The 23,983-nt window shown below is 42.2% G+C and overlaps 1 protein-coding gene across 3 annotated transcripts in view; it reads right to left on the minus strand.

The window, feature by feature from the left end:
- Window positions 1-23,983, minus strand: part of LOC128696882 (DE-cadherin-like) — a 497,484-nt gene that overhangs the window by 92,091 nt on the left and 381,410 nt on the right. For all 3 annotated transcript variants that reach the window (XR_011393438.1, XM_070096117.1, XM_070096116.1), the window contains exon 3: window positions 2,582-3,225. Coding sequence is in view for 2 of the 3 variants with exons in the window: in XM_070096117.1 (XP_069952218.1) it covers window positions 2,582-3,225 (644 nt within the window). In the remaining variant the exon portion in view is untranslated. The remainder of the gene's footprint in view (window positions 1-2,581; window positions 3,226-23,983) is intronic.

The raw sequence follows: 23,983 nt of genomic DNA on the forward strand, positions 1-23,983 counted from the left end.
GGCATAAGATGCAGGATACATGGCATAGGATGCAGGATACACGGCACAGGATGCAGAATACACGGCACAGTATGCAGGATGCACGGCACAGGAATGCAAGATACACGGCATAGGATGCAGGATACACGGCACAGGGTGCAGGATACGCGGCACAGTATGCAGGATGCAAGGCACAGGATGCAGGATGCACGGCACAGGGAAGTGAATACAGAACAGGAAGCAGAACACAGAAGAAAGGAGTCAGGATACAGTTAGAAGCGTACAGAGCTCAAAATATATGACAAGAGACATAATAGTGGATGCATGACACAGGACACATGAGGGAAGGTGTCTTTCATATTAAACCAATGGATACAAAGCAGTAGTGCCGACTGTAACGAAAGAAAGACAAGGGTAATTTGATCGAGACAACGTATCATTCCGAGTGTATGAAACTCTACACAGAGAGTAACATTACTCTGCGCCAGTATCTTTTCTTCGTGGCCGTAGAGACCCTCATGGACTCCTTACTGGTCTGTCACTTGGACTGATCACTGCTTAGTAAAAAAAAAATGGTTATGATTATGACCATAATTTTTAAAGGGGTTGACCGGTAAGCCAGCGAAAGGCCTCGATCAGATGACGAGAAGCTCTAACGGTGGGTCATTATTTGACTAAGACCCACGTCAGGAAACACTTGTTCTGTTTCCTGACAAATCTTACCTAAGTAGTTAGTAATCTTCACCTTTCCCCTCAGGTATGATGAAGGGGTCAGTGTTTCTCTCTCTCTCTCTCTCATTATCTCTCACTCACTATCTCTCTCTCACTATCTCTCTCTCCCTCTCTCTCTCTCGCTCACTATCTCTGTCTCTCTCTCTCTCTCATTATATCTCTCTCACTATCTCTCTCTCTCTCTCTCTCTCTCTCTCTCTCACTATCTCTCTCTCTCTCACTATCTCTCTCTCTCTCACTATCTCTGTCTCTGTCTGTCTGTCTCTCTCTCTCTCTGTCTCTCTCTCCGTCTCTCTCTCTCTCTCTCTCTCTCACTATCTCTCTCTCTCTCTCCCACTAACTCTGTCTCTGTCTGTCTGTCTCTCTCTCTCTCTCTCTCTCTCTCTCTCACTATCTCTCTCTCTCTCTCCCACTAACTCTGTCTCTGTCTGTCTGTCTGTCTCTCTCTCTCTCTCTCTCTCTCTCTCTCTCTCTCTCACTATCTCTCTCTCTCTCTCCCACTAACTCACTCTGTCTCTGTCTCTGTCTGTCTGTCTGTCTGTCTCTCTCTCTCTCTGTCTCTCTCTCTCTCTCTCTCTCTCTCTCTCTCTCTCTCTCTCTCTCTCTCTCTCTCTGTCTTCTTCTCTCTTCTCTCTCTCTCTCCCTATCTCCTCTTCTCGTCTGTCTCTCTCTCTTCTCCGTCTCTTCTCTTCTGCTCTCTCTCTCTCTCTCTCTCTCTGTCTGTCTCTCTCTCTCTCCCTTCCACCATGTAAACTCTCTAACCTGTCTGTCAGTTTCTCAGAATTACTGTACATCGTAGAACAGAGGCTTCGAAGGAATGTAATAATGACATGAAAAATGGCGTATTCTTGGCACTTTGATGGCTGGGGTAAGCGGCAATTTAAGCCGCAAGATATATTGAGACTGATGGTGATGTCCTGTATTGTGAAAGCCTTAGTACGTATTTTGTCCATTGAAGCGAGAAATAGAGTAAGTAAAACATGGCGTAAAATATCCGTAGACCTGTTTCTATCTACGAATTGTATTACGGTAATTTATATGCTAGTGAAAGTTACCCTTTAAAAAAAAAAAATTGGATCACTTAGCAAATCTTACTTGAAAGAACTGTAATTCAGTGCCTGTGTAATCTTACCTAACTTACCCTAACTTAAAAAAAAATTCTTATTATATTCATTACTCATTCTGCATTACCTTAACCTCTTTATATCTCTCCTGCAGCGAGGCAATATTACGAACCAAGATGAGAAACAATTTTAAGGAATTTTTTTATCCCATGTTTTCCGTACAGCCTGGCACTCAAAATTGCAATGCAGTATTGCAGCAGGGGTATCCCGCATGCAGCCCGCTAATGATTGCGTCCCACCTGACTGCGGAGTGCGGTTCGCTTGAAATTTTTGTTTTTCGTATTTTTTGACACACCTAGGACACCTGACCTACTAGGGCGGTTCTCTAGAACAGTTCAGTCAGTTCATTTTATTGCATTAACAAATTCCAATTAACTATTCTTTAAAATGGTCAACTATTCTTTAAACTCGTTTACTGTTGCTGAAAAATATCGTTACTTATTTAATAACTAAAAGGCTATACTTCGTCGTTAAAAAAAATGCGACCCGATATTTGGTCATGTGGGTTGATATTATAGAGGTTCATAATATTTATATACAGTAATTATATAGGGCGTACATTGCGTATTAGAACGACAAAGTTGAACCTTCCGTCATGATGGAGGTATGAAGCGGCACGACAATGTTGAACCTGAAGAATTAGACACATGTGCAACATCTGGAAGGTTTAATTAAATACCCAGATGTTGCACATGTATCTTTTTCTTCATCTCGTTGGCATTGTATACCAACATGTTTGAACCTACCGTCATGATGGAAGTATGAAGCGGAACGTCCTCTGACACAGTTTGTCGGTACTCTGACTGGGTGAACTGTAGCATGTGAGGTCTCTGCTGACGGTGATGGTGTTGGTGGTGTTGCTGCTGATGCTGTAGGATCTGGTGTCGCTTCTGCAGTCGATGGTTTCTGTGAGATCGCTGCAGACGGATGGGTTGCTGTTGGCGAGGGCGATACTGATGCTGGTGTTGGTGATGTTGGTGGTGTTCCTGCTGATGCTGGTGGTGTTGATGCTGATGCTGTTCATGTTGGTGATGATGCTCGTGCTGTTGGTGATCGGGTTCTTGGTGCTGTTGCAGCTGCTGGTCTTTTTTAAGCTGTTGGTGCCAGAGATGATGGCTATTTTGGTACCATCGACGTCTCCTTCCTTCCAAACTTCGAATGGAACGCTGATGCAGCGAGAATTTTTCTCTGCCTGGTGATTGTGCAGTTTCCTCTCTGACGTGTTCCCCTCCAATGTTCTCGTCGTCGTGAAAAAGCTGCAGCCGAAGGCGTTGCTGTTGTGGGGGAGCAGCTGATGATGATGATGGTAGCGGAGATGATGGTGGAGGTAGTGGTTGATGGTTGGAATGGTGATGATGGGGGTTATGAGGGTTCTCAGCTGACACTGCATCTGAAGAGTGGAAAAATTTGCAATTACTCATTTGCATAAATCAGGAAAATTAGGAAAGATAAAAAGATATATATATATATATATATATATATATATATATATATATATATATATATATATATATATATATATATATATATATATATATATCATGGGCAACTATAAAATATATAGCTATTAAATAGTCATATATGCACACAGAAAATCTATTTTCTAAACTCAGAATTTCCCACAAATACAAGTGTTGGTGTATGTGTGTGTGTGTGTGTGTGTGTGTGTGTGTGTGTACTCACCTAGTTGAGGTTGCGGGGGTCGAGTCCGAGCTCCTGGCCCCGCCTCTTCACTGATCGCTACTAGGTCACTCTCCCTGAGCCGTGAGCTTTATCATACCTCTGCTTAAAGCTATGTATGGATCCTGCCTCCACTACATCGCTTCCCAAACTATTCCACTTACTGACTACTCTGTGGCTGAAGAAATACTTCCTAACATCCCTGTGATTCATCTGTGTCTTCAGCTTCCAACTGTGTCCCCTTGTTACTGTGTCCAATCTCTGGAACATCCTGTCTTTGTCCACCTTGTCAATTCCTCTCAGTATTTTGTATGTCGTTATCATGTGTGTGTGTGTGTGTGTGTGTGTGTGTGTGTGTGTGTGTGTGTGTGTGTGTGTGTGTGTGTGTGTGTGTGTGTGTGCGTGTGTGTGTGTGTGTGTGTGTGTGTTTAAGTATGCGACAAAAGTCCAAACAATACTTTACCTATCCGGCGACCATTTCATTAAGCTTCCTTAAACATAAATCTTCCCCTCGCACATAAACAGATCCCACAGAACAATTGTACAAACTAAATGTTTGTCCGGTGTAATAACGTTTTACTCTTGTTTATGTCACAAATTCACTCCAACATAATCACTGTAGGGCTTCAGAAAGCGTTATATTATGCCATCGTAACCATGGGAAAATATAATATAGCCAGCTTAATATCAGATGTGACAGGTGGCTTGGGATACCATGTGTGACAGATGGTTGTTGATGGAGAAATCATTGTTGATGCTAAACTAAAAGGAAAAATATTCTGAAGATTTTGTTGCTGGGCTTGTAGGCTGTCTTTTTTTTGGTGGCCTTAGGCTGTGGATCTCAAGCATTTTTTAATTCATCATCTGTAACCCCTTCGACTCACTAAACTGTTGTTGTTGACGATTCAGTCTTTTCTTGTGTTTGTCTCCTTGTATACAAATGATATCTTTCATATATTGATTCGATCATATTGCATATTCACGAAAAAAACATAATAAAACGCTTATTATAAGTAAACAAATAAAGAAATAATAATAATAACAACAACTACGACAATACTACTACTACTACTACTACTAACAATAATAATAATAATAATAATAATAATAATAATAATAATAATAATAATAATAATAATAATAATAATTTTTTCACCTGCTTCCATACTCATTCGTCCCTATCTTGCATAGTTACTGTACATTCTTTCCCTTCTCTTCCTATCTCTTTCTCACCATGTCTTCCTGTTTCCTCTCCTCCTCCTCATCTTCCTCCATTCTCTTACCCCTCACTCCCTCCCGTGCACCCACTACCTCCATCATCCTGCCCTCATCCATTCTCTACACATGTCCACAAGTCATCTAAGTACTGCCTGCGTGAGAGCAATAAAAACATACTATGCTCTCCATTCTTTCCTCGAGGACTCAGGCCCACGTAATACTCTGCTGCGAAATCTTCACCAAAAAAAGTCCTTTTGAACATGCAACACCGGGAATCCTCTGTAAGAATCCCCTCAAGAGCAGCAAAAAAATACAAGCGTGTGCAAAGACACGTAATGCTGAACGAGGCTGTATTCTAGTGTCATCTAAAGTTCTAAACGACGTTTTGCTATGGACAGAGATTTATCAGGCCTTTATCCATAGTAAAGTTCACTCATGGGTTAAACGTGTCTTTTGCATTAACATTTATTTAACACTAATGCTTTATTTATTTATTTATTTATTTATTTATTTATTTATATGCATATAGATCAGTAATTTCAGCCCGTTATCTTTTCTACTCATGGACAAAAATCTTTTCTTTCTAGGTTGGAAAAGTGAGCAGGAAAAAACAGCCAATCCTAAGATCTTAGTTCTGAGGTAGAGAGAGAGAGAGGGAGAGAGAGAGAGAGAGAGAGAGAGAGAGAGAGAGAGAGAGAGAGAGAGAGAGAGAGAGAGAGAGAGAGAGAGAGAGAGAGAGAGAGAGAGAGAGAGAGAAAGAAAAGTCGTTCTTAATCCTGTCTCCGGAGGGACGTCGAGCTAAAGCCTAGTTTCTTCTGAGCATCATGTGGGGTCTTGGAGGAGGTCCTGAGGTCCTAGCAGCTTGTGTGGTCAGAAAAAAGCCCATCGAGAACGCCACATAAGTGAAGGTTCATTCTAAAATAAAAAATGACTCTAAAAATGAAAAGGGGTTGGTTATTGTTAGGGGCGTCAGTGAGAAGGTCATGAAGTCTCAGCATCCTTCTGAGAACCAGGGAGCTCATGAGACCCTGGGAAGTTGCTTAAGAGGCCCAGAGAGGAAGCTCATGAATTCTCAGCCCTTTTTGAGACCCAGGTAAGACCCATGTAAAACCCAGCTAAGACCCAGGTAAGACCCAGCTAAGACCCAGGTAAGACCCAGCTACGACTCAGGTAAGACCCAGGTAAGACCCAGGTAAGACCCAGCTAAGACCCAGGTAAGACTCATGTAAGACCCAGGTAAGACCCAGCTAAGACTCAGGTAAGACCCAGCTAAGACTCAGGTAAGACCCAGGTAAGACCCAGGTAAGACCCAGCTAAGGCCCAGGTAAGACCCAGCTAAAACCCAGGTAAGACCCAGCTAAGACTCAGGTAAGACCCAGGTAAGACCCAGCTAAGACCCAGGTAAGATTACGCGCGCCGAAAGAAAAGCAATAGGTTACTTTTAAAGCACTCTTATATTTTTATAATGTTGTTTTCCCTGCCACGAGGCGAGAAAAACCCTTGGATTGCATTTCTGTTTTACACACTACAGCAGACAGCGAGTGCCTGCCTACCTGTCCTCTTACCCGTCTTGCTACTTGTAGTAGACGGGCAGGTAGACAGGGATTTCAATCTTCACAGCGTTTTATAGACAAAAAAAAAGGGGTAGTCTGACAGAACGTTAACGATTGTCTGACAGACATTAAAAATTATTTTTGACAGAATAAGGAAATGGAAGTATGGTAGACAGACAGAATGGCATAAAGAAGGAATAGGGAAGAAGCCTAACATAAAACGGACGGGCGTGCTGACAGAGAGTAACCGTGGGAGAGTCAGGGAGACAGTGAGAAAGAGAAACGGACGTAAAGATTGAGAGCGTCCGGAAGAACGGAAAGAGGAACGGGAAGCACAAGTTTATTGTGGCGAAATGTTTAAGTTGTTCATTTATGCTTTCAACTGGAGAAAGAGAAGTGGTTCCTTGATGCCGAGGAAGGGCTCTTGATGCAAGGAACTGAAGCCACTCCGCCGAGTCTTTATATCGTTTGTAAACGCAAGAAATTGTTAAAATACAACGAACTGTTAAAGAGATAAATCCTTGATGTCAACACAAATCGAAGTCCTTGCTTAAGAAATCATAGGCTCGATACATCCTGGATATCAGGACACGGCGATGTCTCTCCGTAACAGCATTTCACGTTCTGAAGAAAATGAAACACTTTACCAAAAGCATCTTGAGAGCAGGACTCTAAACCATTTCCTGAGCTCCCACGAGTAAGAATGATCGAAGTCTTGACCTCGATATAGGCTGCCGAAGCACCGAGACTCCACCACTCCTGGCGCTGAATGACCAACAAGGATTTAACAATTTGCGAAATACCCTTCCCCGAAAAAAAATAGTCATACAAGTAAGAGCAGGAGCACAGACTTAGCGTGAGGAGACGACAGCGAACTCCAGCAAGACGACAACATAACATCGAGGTAATGCCTCAGTTCAGAACTTAGACAAACTCATCCTCAGCAGTGTTTTGACTTCACCGCAGCACACGACAAGGCGCCCCCAGTAATCCCCTCTGTTGACGTCAGTAATCCTGATGTATTCAGCACGGAAAAACAGGCAGTGGGTGGGAGGTGGCAGGTTGGGAGTGGAAGGAGTGAGGTTAGGTGGAAAGAATGAGGTTGCGGGGTAAGGCAGGGTGAGATGAGGTGGTGGAATGAGTCAGGTTAGAGTGGAAAGAGTAATATGGGGAAGAGAGTAGAAGGATTGACGTGGGGAGTGGATGAATGTAGGTTTAGGTGGAGAGAGTGAGGTTAGGGTGAAAGGAAAGGATGACAGGGAGAGACAGAATGAGAAGGGGCAATAGAAAAGCGAATAAAGGAGAAACAAGAAAAGACAATAAATAAATAAGAGACAAAGAAAAGACGAAGAAATAAGGAAAAAAAAAGAAAAAATATAATAGAGACAAGGAAAAAACGAAGAAATAAAGAATACATAAGGAAAAAATAAAAATAAAAGAGAGACAATGAAAAAACTTACCAATCAATTAGGGACAAAGAAAAAGCTAGTGAACACGAGACGAAAAAGGAAGAGAATAACTAATTGAAAGACAGGAAAAAAAAGAGAATAACGCAAATGCATGTTTGAGAACACTTTCTCAGGATTATCTTGTTACGTCTGCCGATTCTGTATCCAAATATAATTTTGCGTGCATAATTTTTGGCGTATTATAATAAATATCACTTAATTTATATTTTACACCAGTTCTCCTCCATTGTTTTTATTATCCAGTATTTATTACCTCCAGGATTAAAACAAAACGTTAAAAATGGACGCAAATTAGGATTTGTTCTGCTATTGTTGTCCTCTTGTGATTTCAGTGATTTTTTGGGGCTTGTAATATATATCTGGGAGTATGGCTAGGAGTGCTGGGAGTGTAGCTAGGTGTGCTGGGGGTACCGCTAGGTGTTCAAGGAGGAATTCCTGAATGATGGGGATGTTAGGTTGGATTATGACAGTGTCTGCTTAGATTACACCCATAACCTGATTGGTTCGATTCCCGGCGGGTGGAAACATTTTGACACGTTTCCTTACACCTATTGTCCTGTTCACCTAGCAGCAAATAGGTACCTGGGTGTTAGTCGACTGGTGTGGGTCGCATCCTGGGGGACAAGATTAAGGACCCCAATGGAAATAAGTTAGACAGTCCTCGATGACGCACTGACTTTCTTGGGTTATCCTGGGTGGCTAACCCTCCGGGGTTAAAAATCCGAACGAAATCTTATCTTATCTTATCTTATCTTATGACAGTGTCTGCTTAGATTACAGCCATAACCTGATTGGTTATGGCAGTGTCTGCTTAGATTACAGCCGTAACTTGATGGATTATGACAGTGTCTGCTTAGATTACAGCCGTAACCTGATGAATTATGACAGTGTCTGCTTACATTACAGCCATAACCTGATTGGTTATGACAGTGTCTGCTTAGATTACAGCCGTAACCTGAGAGATTATGACAGTGTCTGCTTAGATTACAGCCGTAACCTGAGAGATTATGACAGTGTCTGCTTACATTACAGCCATAACCTGATGAATTATGACAGTGTCTGCTTACATTACAGCCATAACCTGATGAATTATGACAGTGTCTGCTTACATTACAGCCATAACCTGATGAATTATGACAGTGTCTGCTTACATTACAGCCATAACCTGATGAATTATGATAGTGTCTGCTTACATTACAGCCGTAACCTGAGAGATTATGACAGTGTCTGCTTAGATTACAGCCGTAACCTGATGGATTATGACAGTGTCTGGTTACATTACAGCCGTAACTTGACGAATTATGACAGTGTCTGCTTACATTACAGCCATAATCTGATGGATTATGACAGTGTCTGCTTACATTACAGCCATAACTGATGATTGACAGTGTCTGCTTACATTACAGCCATAATCTGATGGATTATGGCAGTGTCTGCTTACATTACAGCCATAATCTGATGGATTATGACAGTGTCTGCTTACATTACAGCCATAATCTGATGGATTATGACAGTGTCTGCTTACATTACAGCCATAATCTGATGGATTATGACAGTGTCTGCTTACATTACAGCCATAATCTGATGGATTATGGCAGTGTCTGCTTACATTACAGCCATAATCTGATGGATTATGGCAGTGTCTGCTTACATTACAGCCATAATCTGATGGATTATGGCAGTGTCTGCTTACATTACAGCCATAATCTGATGGATTATGGCAGTGTCTGCTTACATTACAGCCATAATCTGATGGATTATGGCAGTGTCTGCTTACATTACAGCCATAACTTGACGAATTATGACAGAGTCTGGTTTGTAATACAACACCGACAAGCTGATAATTAAGACATAGTAGAGATACCCATGTGTGTGTTGCACGTGTATCTTATACATTAGTGTCTGTCTGGATTGCTGCAATGACTGGTTGGATTATGGCAATACCTGATTGGATTATGAAACACTTGGATGGATTATGAAAACATTTGAGTGAATTATGAGAACATTTAGATAGATTTTAGGAAGATTTTATGGGTTATGAGAATATTTATATGGATTATAGGAGCATTTAGATGGGTTATGAGAAGATTTAGGTGGATTATGGAACATTCAGATGGGTTATGAGAACATTTAGATGGATTAGAAAACATTTAGATGGATTATGACATCTTTTACATAAATTATGACAGCTTTTAGATAAATTATGACAACTTTTAAATAAATTATGACAACATGAGGAGATTAAGACTGGGTTATAGCAATGGTAAGTTAGATTATAACAGTTATTGGCTGGATTACAGTTATCGAAGGTTGCATTACACCGGGTATCATTATGACAGTTCATTCTTGAATTACAGCAGCGCTGGGGATTAAATTCTGACAATGTTTGATTAGAATTTGATAAGCTGTTTACAGAATGATGTCTAGTTGTGAAGATAAATTATTACGTAGCTTGTCTAGGTCTTGGAAACGTTCGGCTGGCTAATGGCGACCCGAGGCTGAAATATGGCAGCTTAACATAACTAATCGCGGAGGTAAACAGACAGACACACACACACGTAGCAATGCTTAATGTGTTTTCCAGTTTCAGTCCTGTAATGATATGCTTTTCACGTTTTCTCTCTCTTCTCTTCTCTCCTCTCTCTCTCTCTCTCTCTCTCTCTCTCTCTCTCTCTCTCTCTCTCTCTCTCTCTCTCTCTCTCTCTCTCTCTCTCTCTCTTCTCTTCTCTCTCTCTGTCTTCTTTTCTTTGCTCTTCTCTTCTTTCTCTTGATGCTTCTCTCTCTCTCCTTTCTCTCATTCTCTTTTTGTTTTCTCCTGCTATTTCTCTTTCTCTTCTGTATATTTGTATCTGAATGTGTATGTGTGTGTGTGTGTGTGTGTGTGTGTGTGTGTGTGTGTGTGTATGTGTGTGTGTGTGTGTGTGTGTGTGTGTGTGTGTGTGTGTGTGTGTGTGTGTGTGTGTGTGTGTGTGTGTGTGTGTGTGTGTGTGTGTGTGTGTGTGTGTGTGTGTGTGTGTGTGTGTGTGTGTGTGTGTGTGTGTGTGTGTGTGTGTGTGTGTGTGTGGTAATCAACTTTCACACAGCTCTTCATTCCCAGCAGAGACAAACAGTATTTTCATCTCGTTTAATCTCTTAATGTGATATGTGAGGCTAGACTTACCCTTGCCTGTGTCGCTGCTACATGAAGCACTTACCTACTCAGTCTATCAAAGAGAGACACAAAATCACATATAACCCTTGTAAGGACCTCACAACACATCACCCTCGTCTCTATTAATCTTGGCCACCAGGGGAAGAAGCCGATGTCTGGGTTATATATGATACATAATACCAACCAAGACTAATTCACAAGGTGAGTCGTTTGATAACCGAACTTATCCTGTTTACTTTACCGGATCTAAAGCCCGTGGACCGCTCGAGGGTGATTAAGGCTGCATATCACCTGTATATCGCAAGTAAAGAGCGTTTTAACTTCCAGGGATTACGGCAAAGTCTCAGCGTATATACTTAGAGATATTGCATTTGCACCAAGAGGTTTATGCAATTAAATTAATCTCTCTCTCTCTCTCTCTCTCTCTCTCTCTCTCTCTCTCTCTCTCTCTCTCTCTCTCTCTCTCTTCTCTTCTGTCTTGTTTCTGTTGTCTGTCTGTCTGTTTCTGTCTGTCTGTCTGTCTGTCTGTCTGTCTGTCTCTCTCTCTCTCTCTCTCTCTCTCTCTCTATATCTCTCCATATATATATATATATATATATATATATATATATATATATATATATATATATATATATATATATATATATATATATATATATATATATATATATATATATATATATATATATATATATATATATATATATATATATATATATATATATATATATATATATATATATGTATAAGTGAATATAAACTTACTGTTTTGGCTTAAATAGCAACGCTTTCCTTGCCGAATAAGGCAAGCGAAAATTTGTGTATGCAATAAGTTTGCAAAAATTATTCTGAACTTAACGAAAAAAATATATTTATTGTGTTTGTTTATTCTTAAATTATTGTAAAGTTATCTAAAATATATTTAGTTGGATTAGGCTAAATTAAAGTGCGCTTGTTATAAGGTCAGGTAAGTTTTCTAAGGTTCTTTTGGTACAAAATAATTAATTTTTCATTAAAGCAATTGAGAACAATATACATTTCTTTAAACGTATAAAAGAAAATTTTAGAAAGGATTTATTTAAAATATATATATATATATATATATATATATATATATATATATATATATATATATATATATATATATATATATATATATATATATATATATATATATATATATATATATATATATATATATATATATATATATAATTTGTATATATGCAATATGTTTTCACTATTAAATTTATTAAATTTTGAAATCAGTAAAATGTTCACGCATTTTTGTTCTATTAATTAAAATAGTGACCAACCAATAGTGCTTGAAGTGCTTCTACTTGTTGCCTCTCATGCGGCTGGCTTTCCTCTCATGATGTAGCATTGCCTCACATGTTGCAAAATGGCCTCTCCTGTTGCGGTATTGCCACTAGTAATGCATTATTGACTCTGAGGTCGCAGTGTGACTGTTAGTCATGTAATGAAGCTATGTTTCCTCTAAGGGTGCTATGTTGCCTCATGTTGATATGTTTTCACTCATGAGTGTGTTTAGGTTTGTTCTTGCTGCTATATTTGTCTTCTCAGTTGTATGTTGTGTCTCTTGCTGCTATATTGTTCTCTCTGTTGTTATGTTGTGTCTCTTGCTGCTATATTTTCTCTCTTGTTATGTTGTGTCTCTTGCTGCTATATTGTTCTCTCTCGTTGTTATGTTGTGTCTCTTGCTGCTATATTGTTCTCTCTCGTTGTTATGTTGTGTCTCTTGCTGCTATATTGTTCTCTCTCGTTGTTATGTTGTGTCTCTTGCTGCTATATTGTTCTCTCTCGTTGTTATGTTGTGTCTCTTGCTGCTATATTGTTCTCTCTCGTTGTTATGTTGTGTCTCTTGCTGCTATATTGTTCTCTCTCGTTGTTATGTTGTGTCTCTTGCTGCTATATTGTTCTCTCTCGTTGCTATGTCGTGTCTCTTGCTGCTATATTGTTCTCTCTCGTTGCTATGTTGTGTCTCTCGCTGTTATGTTCTGTATCACGTTACTCTATGTACGTCTCCTATGTTGTATTGTTTGTCCGTGCATTGCTTCGCATGTTGATGTACGGAAAATCCTCTGCCAGTTTTCTCCTCGATCAAATTTGTAATTCGAAGGGCGACAAAGGGCAGTAACGGGACACACGAACGCCAGGACAAGGTCAGTAGCAAAGAAGGGAATTCGAACGACAGCACGCAGCAATAACAAAACAGGAATTTAAACTCAGCAGCAGCAAGACACAGAAGAATTCGAACGCTGGGACCCGGCAGTAACAGGGAGAGGAATTCAATAAAAAAAGCGAAAACGAAACATGAAAGGCAAGCAACACATTCACAGAAAAAATAGCATTGAATACTTTCATTAATTTTCGACTTTTCCTCCTTTGTTTTTTATTCTTTTGAACTCGAACGAGGATTAAAAATATATTGATAAACGTGAATTAAAGAGAATTAAAAGATTATATATCTATTATATTTCAATTTCAACTCTGAAAGGCAACTATTTTTTTGCTTTCACTATTTACTTATATAAATTCGAGTTTAAAAACCTGCACAACCTTTTTTCTTGTTTTTTTTTTTCGTTTCTGTCAGCAAACTGTTAAACCTTCATATTCTTCTATATATGTGTTGCATATAGCAATGCTGTCTTCAGGATCACCATTCGTATCACTTTCATATTAGCGTAAAATGCTGGCATCTTCAAGATCATCATCATTAATATTGCTGTGAGTATCAATGTCGTCATCATTATTTTTCCTGGCATAGCATTTGCATATTATCACATCTCTTCGTCCAATTATGCAAAGGGACTTAGGTTAGGAGAGGAAAAGGTCTCAGCCTCTCTCAACAAGACCCACCGCTCGAGTTCACATGAATTATTCACGTCTTATCCGGAACGCACATTTACTCTCCACACATTGCATGGAGAGAGGCGTACAAGAATACAAGGTTCACTAGCGCCATTCTGAATTTCTTGTTCTTTTTTTTTAGTAGCTCCTGTAGGAGGACTGCACAAGCAGACATGTAGTCTCATGGGCTCCCTCCTTCTGGATCTCGAAGGGTCTTTAAGCACTTCCTGCATGAAATCACAGAATGGCAGTAAGATGAGTCCTAAAGCTCACAGCCCAGTGTGCTAACCGCTGGAACAGCCTTTTCAGGTCTTTTTTAGGAAGGGGGAGGGGTAGCTTCCTCAGGATGCTCCAATACAAAGTATCGTGAAGACAGGCTTCTTCAAGGCCTTTCTGGATTTCTTGTAGATACCTGAGGATCCTTCCGGAGGTTTTCCATTGTGTATATTTATACTGTGTACAAAACACGTGTGGATTAATCCATCATCTGTTAATATTTAAAAAGGAATTTACAAGAGGCTAGGCTTCCCAAACACTCATCGTGGTCCCTTGGGGTCTCTCGGACGTTCTTCAAAGAGGAACGTGAAAGAATGTAGTTTTCTTCAGCACCTTCTGGATCTTTTGAAGTCTGTTCAAGGCAACTACGAGTCTCACCGATTCTTCATGCCAAGCTTTGAACTATCATTTTGCGTTTCGTGACCGGATGGCTAGGCACGAACGGTAGGAGGCATTCTCAATGCACCGCTTCAAGAGCAGATATGAGAAATCCCAAGAGACTAGAAACCAGCAATGCCCATCGCAGTAGTCTAGTAGGAGGGGCCAGGAGCTGAGTGCTGGCCTCCTCTGCAAATGCCTGCATATAATGCTTGTGCATGATGATCGTATGACTTCCAATCCTCAGTCCCAAGCATCATCACGTCGGAAATAAAGAAACCCCTAGCACCGCCACCAGCTCCTCCGCTATCACCACCAGAAAAAGCTTATAACCACTAGCACCACCACTGGTACCACCACTGGTACCACCAGCAGGAGCCAGCGGTTTCTAGCATAACCGGTAAAAGATAGTAACCACTTACTCCACCAGTGGTACTATCAATACCATTAACAGACATCATGACGAACCATTACCATGACGACTACATCCATGACGAAGCATTATATTAACGAACCAGTACCATGACAAAACATTATAATAACCCACCACTACTATGACAAACCATTATAATAACGAACAGCTACCATGAAGAACCACTATAATAACGAACCCTCACTAGGACGAACCATTATCGTGAAGAAAACTAATACTATTACCAAGAACTGTTCCGTTTCTGCTCCCAGGGATGGAAGACTCTGCTGTCTGCTTCCGGTTAGCGAGAAATCGAGTGGAAAGCTGGTCTAAATAAACAATGGTATCCTTCCTCGTGTCTTTTCTCGGCTCCTTTAGAACTTGCTGAAGTTGGGGAGAAATACGAATTGTGAGGAATCTCTCTCTCTCTCTCTCTCTCTCTCTCTCTCTCTCTCTCTCTCTCTCTCTCTCTCTCTCTCTCTCTCTCTCTCTCTCTCTCACTGTGAGCAAGCACAACACACCGTACAATATCCTTTCCGTTCTCAGAGAGAGAGAACAATTTATATGCAAATCAGGTGTTTTAGGCGTATAGTAAATCCCGCACAAAGTATCGATAAATAGAAGCGGCCATTGTGAACGAGCCTTTGCTCTAGTCGCAAGAAGTTGATTCAAATTGTAATTTGTTTGCCCGGGGAATAAAAACGAGTTTTAAAAATCCTCCCAGTGCAAGCGTGTGTGTTTTATTTTGTAGTTAATGGTGTTGTTCATCCCCGTCAGCATTTTTTTGGGGGTGTGTTTGTAATTGATGTTTGTTGGTGTATTGGTTGTTAGTGTCACTGGAACGCAGTGCTAACATACTACGTAATCTTCAGCCCACACACACACACACAAACACACACACACACACACACACACACACACACACACACACACACACACACACACACACACACACACACGCACACACACACACACACACACACACACACACACACACACACACACACACACACACACACGCGCAGGAAATCCCGAATCAAGTTGGACAAAAGAGCGAGAACGGAATTCGGATTTTTAGAGTAGGTGGATGTGAGAGTTGAAAGAAGCTACACTTGGAATCACCAAAGATATTGTACACTTATATTACCTTAGCGATAAGTTAGCATACAGATTTGTTTGGACGCTCCTGGATAACTATCAAACTGATTGTATAACGCAGAGGAATACAGATATCAGTGATATTATATTCATAGCTTTGCGCAGGCCATAGACAGCTGGTGGGGTCCACTAAGAGGGTCATCACATCACAGATAACCGCGTCAGGCGATTCTTTTTCCTTGTGAATGATAAAACAAAGACAAGCTTTTGGATCCAATCTCCATCCTCCCCTCATTCCAATAAGGCTCAATCCTCCACCCACTGCATGCTTCCAAGTGCTTCCCACAGGTACCCTCCTATTTTCCCCTCACTCCAATATGTACCAATCTTTTATCCAATGGATAGTACCAAGGTTTCCCCAGGCCCATCATCTACCGTTTATTGTCCCCTTATAGTTCAGTTAATAGATCAGGAAGACGAGGCAGCCTGAAGCTAATGTTGAATACTTCAGGAATATTATATATAAAATAAAGACAAAAGGAGTTGGTACAACGTAAAATGAAGTATACTAGTACACTACTTGCGTATTTATTCCATTTGTATTTAATAGATTTTTTCTTTTGGTATGAATTTCTTGTGGAGAAACACCCCAAAAAAACTGATGCAATCATAATGGATTTTATTGATTTTTTTTTTGCCATTAAATTTTGTTTGAGTGGAGAAATATTCTGACACTGTTGCATCCACTGTCTTGGAGTTTCTCACCGAGTATCATATCGAACATCTGTTTTTATTATTGAATAACAAAGTGTTCCTCCTTTATTTTCCCGCCCACAAAGTACGCGGGATGCTTATCAGGCCTCTCGGTCGACGACACGTTACATATTTTGTAGATGGACCGACTCCTTATCCATCAAGAACAATTATGGGATATTTGTACGTACTGGTATCATAATTCGAATAAATTTTGCACCGTCAAATGTTTCATCAGGAAGTCTTGGCCGTCGCTGGTGTGTCAGTGTTGTCTTCCTCGACTCTCGTAGGAGACCTCATCACTCATAGCTAAAGTGCAGCAGTACAGCTCTTAATATAACTACTCAATTTTTGGCAGCTTCAGTTGCAGTTGTGACTAAGCTTAAAGAAAATAACTATGGGTCCACGTTGATGGGTTCACCATTGATTTTAGCCTATAACTTGATGCCTATGCTGATAACATGATTCAATTTCTTCAGTGAATAGTCCACAGCTTTATTCCCCGCCATTGATTTGAGGATTTTCTAACCCACTTCTTTTGTTTTGTCTTCATTGTTGATGCATATATTCTCCTACAGATATACGGATGCTATACTCAGCTGATTCACTTTCTCCGTTAATTCCATCGTTTCCCCTTCCTCGAAGTACCGAAGTGTGTTGACTGTTCACCAAAGACTTCCTGCATCTCACCCAATCCAGGCTCGTCAAATCTGACCAGACAAAACCCACCTATTTAGCAGACTTCGACAAAGACTAACTGGTATTGACGGATTACGGGATCTGGACTTGCCGCAGTTTCGAATAATTATTGTAAACTTACTCCAGTCATGTTAATATTATTTTCTTTATTATTGCTTCTTTTGTGCTTATTATTGGATGTGTTTCGTAACTAAATATTTTCCAAAAGATGGCCAAAAAGCACTAATTTTTTTTTTTGATGATTCGAATTTTAGTCCGAATAAAAATCCTCGTGGACAAAATGTGCTCAGAGTGAATGAAATAATAATGAAAGAAAAAGAGACTGGCGTAATAATGAAGGGAAAAAAACTCCGAATCTGTAATAGTCCCACTTAAAAAATAAAAATAAAAGCACTTTTTAATATTTTTGTCAAGCTGTTGCAAAATAAGTTGCCACAGAGATAATTTCTTTTCTAGTTTGTTACACAGACACAGACTGACTGATCTATGACCCCCTCTAGCTACCAAGATTTTATATACTTGTTGTCTAAATGACAGGAAGCGTAGGCCTCCATTTTTCAGTGACGTCACTGGACTCTTCACAAAACACACAGACACAGACACAGATACACACACACACACACACACGCACACATACACACACACACACACACACACGCACACACGACTCCCAGAAGGATAAACCTCTCCTTGGAATTCCTTCTATCGTGTAGCGAGAGAATAAATTTGGGCGGAGCGGTGTATGACCCTGCAGGAGAGGCAGAAATACAGAAGGCCGCAAAAATATGCCAACACAGCCATTCGTCGGGCGAGTCCCAGGGCGGCCAGAGCGAACGATAGTATTATGCAAAGTAGGAGAGGCCGGCGGGCTGTGTGGGGAGGCGAGGGGAGGTGGGGGAGGAAGCGTGGGGATGTGGGGGAGGAAGCGTGGGGATGTAGGGAAGGTGTCGAGAAAAGCTGGAGTGAGGGAGAAGATAGGGAGGTAAACACTGTTGGAGGGAGTAAAGATAGCGTAAGCAAATTATTATGATTATTGCTATAATAATAATAATAATAATAATAATAATAATAATAATAATAATAATAATAATAATAATAATAATAATAATAATAATAATAATAGCAATAATAATAGTTATAATAATAATAATAATTATAATAATAATAATAATAATGAAAGGCTGGGGAGAGAGAAATACCAAGAGAAGAAGGAAGAACCGACGGAAGAGAGGAGCGACGAAAAAACAATACAAGAAGAGAAGAAAGAATAGGGGGATAGGAGAAAATTAGTTTTGGATAGGGAAAGGAGAAATATGATAAGGGGATGTGAGAGGGGGAGATGATGGAGGGAATAGTTGAAATAAGAGAGGAGAGAAGAGAGAGGAGAGGGGAAGCGAATAGGAGAGAAGGAGGAGGAGGAGGAGGAGAAATGAGAGCGGAAGAGTGGAGTGTTGAAAGGTAAGGACAGGTGAGAAAGGAGAGAAGTGAGAAAGAAGAGGAGAAGTGAGAGAGAAAAGGAGAGAGCGGAGAGAAGTGAGATGGGAAAGGAGAAATGAGAGGAGAGAGGGGAAGTGAGAAGGGAGAGGAGAAGTGAGAGAGGAAAGAGATGAGTTACCCTCTGGAACAGATGCCTTCCAGTCAAAATTTATATCATGATTTATCTTCCATGGCCCAAGAAACCTGGTACCTTGTCTCATCACACACACACACACACACACACACACACACACTTGCGATCGAGAAATTGTTAATAGTAACCTTATAAAAAATAAAACACAGTGGCTAGACAGTATATCACCTCGAATTTCAAAGGAATATTTATAGAGGTAAAATTACTTGCTCTGAAAGGCCAATAAATAATGACAAAAGCGGTATTAACAGTGAACAAAGTCTCTCGAGAAAAATCCCATTAAATTAGAGATCAATCTCTCAACGTAATATGGCAGGCGGAAGATTAGTTAACCAGGACGAAGCAAACCAGGAAATGATTAAATACAGATGAATAATATACAAAATCCGGCACAATTTGACTCTAGTAACTGGCTTGAATATCCGAGAGTGTTATTACAGTAGTCACACAATCACCTAGCCAGCAGCATTATCAGGTTTATTGAAATAATCACAGTAATCACACGATCAGCAGTACTATCGTGATAGTCATAGAAGAAGCTGTACTACCACAGTAGTATGTATGGTCGCATAACTAGTAATGTTACTGATACAAAATAAAACGAACAAGATGGCCTGGCAATTTAAAACTTAATAAAGAGTTTGATAGAGTTCTTCATAAAAGACTAACAAGAAAAAAAAGCATGATAAATGGGTCTAAAAGCAAACTATTGGACAGGACAAAATATTTTTTGAGTGGATATTGGAGGATATTTCTTGGCCAACACGTTGTGGCAGATGGCTGGGATGAAACCAGAGATGATATAGTGAGTTAAATCATTCGGTATTGCTTTCAGGTTATTCTATTCATCTCCAGATGACGAGAGATGATTCGCCACAATACTAGTAGTGTTTAATAGCGACAAGCTAGTAAGACAGTTGTTGCAATACTTAAGAATTTTAAGGATACGTTTCGCTTGCATCCCAAGCACAATGTTCAGCAATATATATATGTCGTGCCGAATAGGCAGAACTTGCGATCTTGGCTTAAATAGCAACGTTCATCTTGCCATATAGGACAAGTGAAAATTTGTGTATGCAATAATTTCTCCAAAATCATTCTGAACCTAACGAAAAAAATATATTTCACTGTGGTTATTTAGTATTAAATTACTGTAAAAAAATCTAAAATATATTTAGTTGGGTTAGGCTAAAATAAATTGCTCTTGTTATAATAAGGTTAGGTAAGTTCTTTTTGGTGCAAAATTATAAATTTTTACATCAACATTAATGAAAAAATATATCTTTAAACGTATAAGAAAATTTTTTAGAAAGGACTTAATTTTAAATGAGTTCTTGTTAATTGACCAGTTTTACATGTTCGGCACGACATATGAAGGAGGGGTGTTAATGTTGCAGTTTAAAAACTGTAGTGTAAAGCACCTTTCTGGCAAGACAGTGATGGAGTGAATGATGGTGAAAGTTTTCCTTTTTCGGGCCACCCTGCCTTGGTGGGAATCGGCCAGTGTGATAATAAAAAAAATATAATATATATATATATATATATATATATATATATATATATATATATATATATATATATATATATATATATATATATATATATATATATATATATATATATATATATATATATATAATATATATATATATATATATATATATATATTTCTTATATATATATATATATATATATATTACTCACTAAAGACCAAAGAATAAAGGAGGATGGAGGAATTGCGAATGTAAGATGAATAGAAAAAGGAAGGAGGGGCCTTGGTAAAAGTAACAAGTAAGGGAAAGAGTGAGTGAAAAAAGGGAGTGAGTCGGGAAGGAAATGGTGAGAGGGGGGAAAGAGGGGAGGGAGGGAGGCGAGAGGGAAGGAGAGGGAGGGAGAAAGGAAGAGAAGGTAACAGGGACCTAAGTCATATTTTCCACTACATTTGCAATTTCCTAAAGCATCGTTTCCAAAGATGTGACCAAGTAGCTGCATGGTTAGAAGGGTAAACAAGTAGACAGGCAGGCAGGCTGGCGGGCTGGCAGGCAGGCAGGCGGGCGGGCAGGCGGGCAGGCGGGCAGGCAGGCTGGCGGTTGGCGGGCGGGTGGCAGGCAGGCTGGCAGGCTGGGGGCGGGCAGGCGGCAGGCGGGTTGGCAGGCAGGCGGGCTGGCGGGCTGGCAGGCAGGTTGGCAGGCAGGCAGGCTGGCGGCTGGCAGGCGGGCGGCTGGCGGCGGCGGGCTGGCGAGCGGGCGAGCAGGCAGGGGCTGGCGGGCGGGAGGCTGGCGGCGGGCTGGCGGGCCTAGCGGGCGGCAGGCTGGCGGGCGGCGGCGGGCCCAGGCTGGCGGCGGCGGGCAGGCTGGCAGGCGGGCGGCGGGGGCGGCGGGCTGGCGGGCGGGCGGCGGGCGGCTGGCGGGCGGGCGGGCTGGCGGGGCTGGCGGCTGGCGGGCAGGCAGGCTGGCGGGCGGGTTGGCGGCAGGCGGGGCCTGGCAGGCTGGCGGCAGGCGGCTGGCGGGCGGGCAGGCTGGCGGCGGCGGGCGGGCTGGCAGGCTGTCAGGGCGGCAGGCAGGCAGGCTGGCGGGCGGGCAGGCTGGCAGGGGTTGGCGGCGGCAGGCGGGCGGGCTGGCGGGCGGCGGGCAGGCGGGCTGGCGGCGGGCGGCTGGCGGGCAGGCTGGCGGGCTGGCGGGCGGGCAGGCTGGCAGGCGGGTTGGCGGCAGGCGGGCTGGCGGGCTGGCGGGCAGGCAGGCTGGCGGGCGGGCGGCTGGCGGGCGGAGCGGAGCTGGCGGGCTGGCGGAGCGGGCTGGCGGGCTGGCGAGCGGCGGGCAGGCTGGCAGGCGGGCGGCTGGCAGCCGGGCGGCAGGCAGGCTGGCGGGCAGGCAGGCTGGCAGGCGGCTGGCGGGCTGGCAGGCAGGCAGGCTGGCGGGCGGGTTGGCAGGCAGGCGGGGCTGGCGGGCTGGCGGGCAGGCGGGCTGGCGGGCGGGCGGGCTGGCGGGCGGGCGGCTGGCGGGCTGTCGGGCGGGCAGGAGGCAGGCTGGCGGCGGGCAGGCTGGCGGGCGGGTTGGCGGGCAGGCGGGCTGGCGGGCTGGCGGGCGGCAGGCAGGCAGGCAGGCGGGCCGGCAGGCTGGTATTTTGGCGGGCTGGCGGGCGGCTGGCAGGCTGGCGAGGCAGGCAGGCAGACGACGGGCGGCAGGCGGGCGGCCAGCGGCAGGGCGGGGCGGGCAGGCAGGCAGGCAGGCAGGCAGGCAGGCAGGCAGGCTGGCTGGCGGGCAGGCAGGCTGGCTGGCAGGCGGCAGGCAGGCAGACAGGCGGCGGACAGGCAGACGGCAGGCGCAGGCGGGCAGACGGGGGCGGGCGGGCGGGCGGGGCAGACAGGCAGGCAGACGGGCGGGCGGCAGGCGGGTGGGGCAGGCGGGCAGGCAGGCTGGCTGGCAGGCGGCTGGCAGGCTGGCAGGCTGGCCATGAGCATTATGAAACGCCCATGAAATTACATGTCGGAAAAACCCCTGCCACTATCTACTGCTTGAGACACATACCCTGCCACTATCTACTGCTTGAGACACATACCCTGCCACTATCTACTGCTTGAGACACATACCCTGCCACTATCTACTGCTTGAGACACATACCCTGCCACTATCTACTGCTTGAGACACATACCCTGCCACTATCTACTGCTTGAGACACATACCCTGCCACTGTTTACTTCTTGACACACACCTTGCCACTAACCACTACTTGCGACACATACCCTGCCACTACACACATACCCTGTCACTACTCACATACCTTGGCACTACTCACATACCCTGCCACTACTCACATACCCTGCCATTAATTTCCACGATTTTAGGTGTTACGGCAAATCTCCTTTGAAAGTATATTCAGAATGCGCTTTGAAGGTATTTTCTTCGTTTGGTTTATAGGTATATTCCTTATCTAGTTTATAGGTATATTCTTCAACTGGTTTAAAGATATATTCTTGTAGCTTAAAGCTACAAGAAAATTTCATCGTTTTGTTTTCAATATTTATAATTCAGACAAAGAGACAGAGATATACAAAGGCATAAGTAGAGATACAGAGAGACAGACATACACAGAGGAAAACACGACAGAGAACGACATGACACAGACACAGATAGATACAGACAGACACAGATTCAGACAAGCACAGATAGGGTAGGAGAGAGAGAGAGAGAGAGAGAGAGAGAGAGAGAGAGAGAGAGAGAGAGAGAGAGAATTACAAGTGTAACCAAAAACCAGATAGTTTACTCCGAACAATAAATAGAGGCTGAACCACAATACAACAGAGAAGAACAGATTTAAATTAATATAATGACCATACTCTCTTAATTACTATGGAGGAAAAGGGTGGTAGGGATGGGGGAGATAGTGGGAGAGAGAGCAGAAGGGAGTAGCAAAGAACAAAAGAGTGGTAGAGAGAGGGGAAATAGTGAGAGATGGAAGGAAAGAGATGAGGGGATGTGAAAGGAAGGAGGCAGGGAGAGGAAAGGGGCTAGTGGAAGGTAAAGGAAGAGAGTAGGCAATGAGAGGAGAGAAGTGGGGGAAAGAAGAAGGGGAAAAAGGGAAAAAAAATAAGATGGAAAGATGGAAGAACTAACATATTTAAATATTTGAATATCAATATTGAGAGAAATATTTTCGACAGGGTTGTAAGAAATGTAATAGTATTCTATTTTTTGTTCTTAGTGGTGAAAATGATTAAAGATATTCATATTGATGAACAACTTCAATAATAATAATAATAATAATAATAATAATAATAATAATAATAATAATAATAATAATAATAATAATAATAAAAATAAATAAATGACAATAACGTAGCTCCAACAGTTCGCCAAAATCCTGGATTTAAAAGACGATCCCTAGGATGCGACTGTTTGCTGAATAATAATAATAATAATAATAATAATAATAATAATAATAATAATAATAATAATAGTAA

This window comes from Cherax quadricarinatus, chromosome 52 (assembly GCF_038502225.1).
Source record: "Cherax quadricarinatus isolate ZL_2023a chromosome 52, ASM3850222v1, whole genome shotgun sequence".
NCBI lineage: Eukaryota > Metazoa > Arthropoda > Malacostraca > Decapoda > Parastacidae > Cherax > Cherax quadricarinatus.